The 2,276-nt window shown below is 44.1% G+C and overlaps 1 protein-coding gene across 1 annotated transcript in view; it reads right to left on the reverse strand.

Annotated features, from left to right (window-relative positions):
* Positions 1-2,276, reverse strand: part of LOC135513011 (E3 ubiquitin-protein ligase LNX-like) — an 84,563-nt gene that overhangs the window by 69,139 nt on the left and 13,148 nt on the right. Inside the window, 1 exon segment of the mRNA XM_064935636.1 lies at positions 513-1,085. Within this exon segment, the coding sequence (XP_064791708.1) occupies positions 513-994 (482 nt within the window). The 5' untranslated portion in view covers positions 995-1,085.

A 2,276-nucleotide genomic window follows, 5' to 3' on the forward strand; every position in this document is an offset into this window, starting at 1 on the left:
CTGGAGGTCAACACAGTTTTATCACAACAACATTATAGCCCTGAGAGAGAGGAGCAGATGAGGAGACCAGAACACAAAAACACACATGCAGCAGTTATTGGGGTAATATATTATTACAGTAGATATTGTGTTAGAGTGTGTTGGGGTAAATGTTATTACAGTAGATATTGTGTTAGGGTGTGTTGGGGTAAATGTTATTACAGTAGATATTGTGTTAGGGTGTGTTGGGGTAAATGTTATTACAGTAGATATTGTGTTAGGGTGTGTTGGGGTAAAAGTTATTACAGTAGATATTGTGTTAGGGTGTGTTGGGGTAAATGTTATTACAGTAGATATTGTGCTAGGGTGTGTTGGGGTAAATGTTATTACAATAGATATTGTGTTAGGGTGTGTTGGAGTAAATGTTATTACAGTAGATATTGTGTTAGGGTGTGTTGGGGTAATATGTTATTACAGTAGAAATGTTATTCCAGTCCATAGTGGGTTAGGGTGTGTTGGGGTACTGGACCTACCTATTCTTGATGTGAGCCCCCAACTCTTCTCGGGGCAGTGTATCGGTGCAGTGGTCAGAGAAGGGACAGGCCACGGCCAGCTTGTCCAGTAGCTTGTGCACCAGCAGGCTGGACTTGCGGCAGTTCTGCAGCATGAGATGGGTGCGGTCCACGGGGCAGAAGTCACTCTCCAGCAGGAAGCTGGTCAGACACTCCTGGCAGTAGGTGTGTCCGCAGGGCGTGTCCAGCGGCCTGATGAGCGGCTGCAGACAGATATGACACATCAGGTCATCGTCCACCTTGTCTTGGTACAGGTACTCATGGTTCTCCTCTATCAGGTGTCTCTGGCCGCACATCTGGCACAGGTCAGGGGGAGGTGACTCCAGGCCGCCGTAACCAATCATGGCAGGTGGTGGTGGTCGTGGTGGGGGTGGTTGTGGTGGGGGTGATGATGCCATCACCATTGCCATGGCAATCTCAGGCACCTCCTCCTGGCTACTCATGAAGAGGGCAGGGCTAAGTTTGGCCGAGGGAGGCTTGGTTTGGTGCTGTGGGGGATCAGGTGAATTTCACTGAATGTAGAGGTCCATGGAGCTGTATAGAGAGACAGAGAGCGGCATTGATATTGTTTCCAGCTGGAAACTGTTCATAATCTTAGTATTCTGTGAGATGAGCTAGAGAACTTGGTGTTGCATATTAAGGAAGGAAGGAAGGAAATAAGTAAGGAAGGAAGTAAGGCAGGCAGGCACCTAAACACACACACACACACACACACACACACACACTGAAATACCAAGCAGCAATCCAGCCACTGTGAGAATAGCATCAGAACTAATGTCTCTTTTCTCATTTCACTCCTTTTGATGTAGATGTTTCTCTTCTGGCAGAGAAGACTGATATCCAACTACTGAGAAACTCATTTTCTCTCTTGCTACAGAAACATCAATACTCCTTATCCCAACACCAAACACACAGAGAGAGAAATAATCTATGGCACACACTTTACTGTCTGCAGCTATTCAGATTCAATCCATGTGTACCGTGTGAGACATACAGACATAGGACTGTAATTTGATCACTCTTTGCTGAGAATATTCCTGCACAGCAGGAAATGCAGACTTGTAGTGTATTTGAGCTATAAAAAGGCTTCTAAAGTTTGTGATTTCCACTTTAAAATGTCCGACATTAAAAATGTATCAACCCCTGAAGAATATGTCCATTCATTATAATCCACATAATAATCCACATTTCCCATTGTGCTGCAGAATCATTTTCCTGTTGTAGCAAACTGGTTTAAATTAAGATCTCTCAAAGATTCCCCCGGTACTGCTGCTCATTCCGTGCACCAGTTCTAGAGGTCTACGTCACCAGCCTCTAGGCATCACTGAAGTGTCTCATTACGCAGACCTGATTCCAATTCCCCTGATTAGTAGTTGTATTTACAGTGGGGAGAACAAGTATTTGAAACACTGCCGATTTTGCAGGTTTTCCTACTTACAAAGCATGTAGAGGTCTGTAATTTTTATCATAGGTACACTTCAACTGTGAGAGACGGAATCTAAAACAAAAATCCAGTAATTAATTTGCATTTTATTGCATGACATAAGTATTTGATCACCTACCAACCAGCAAGAATTCCGTCTCTCACAGACCTGTTAGTTTTTCTTTAAGAAGCCCTCCTGCTCTCCACTCATTACCTGTATTAACTACACCTGTTTGAACTCGTTACCTGTATAAAAGACACCTGTCCACACACTCAATCAAACAGACTCCAACCTCTCCACA

This window comes from Oncorhynchus masou, chromosome 24 (genome assembly GCF_036934945.1).
Source record: "Oncorhynchus masou masou isolate Uvic2021 chromosome 24, UVic_Omas_1.1, whole genome shotgun sequence".
Taxonomy (NCBI): domain Eukaryota; kingdom Metazoa; phylum Chordata; class Actinopteri; order Salmoniformes; family Salmonidae; genus Oncorhynchus; species Oncorhynchus masou.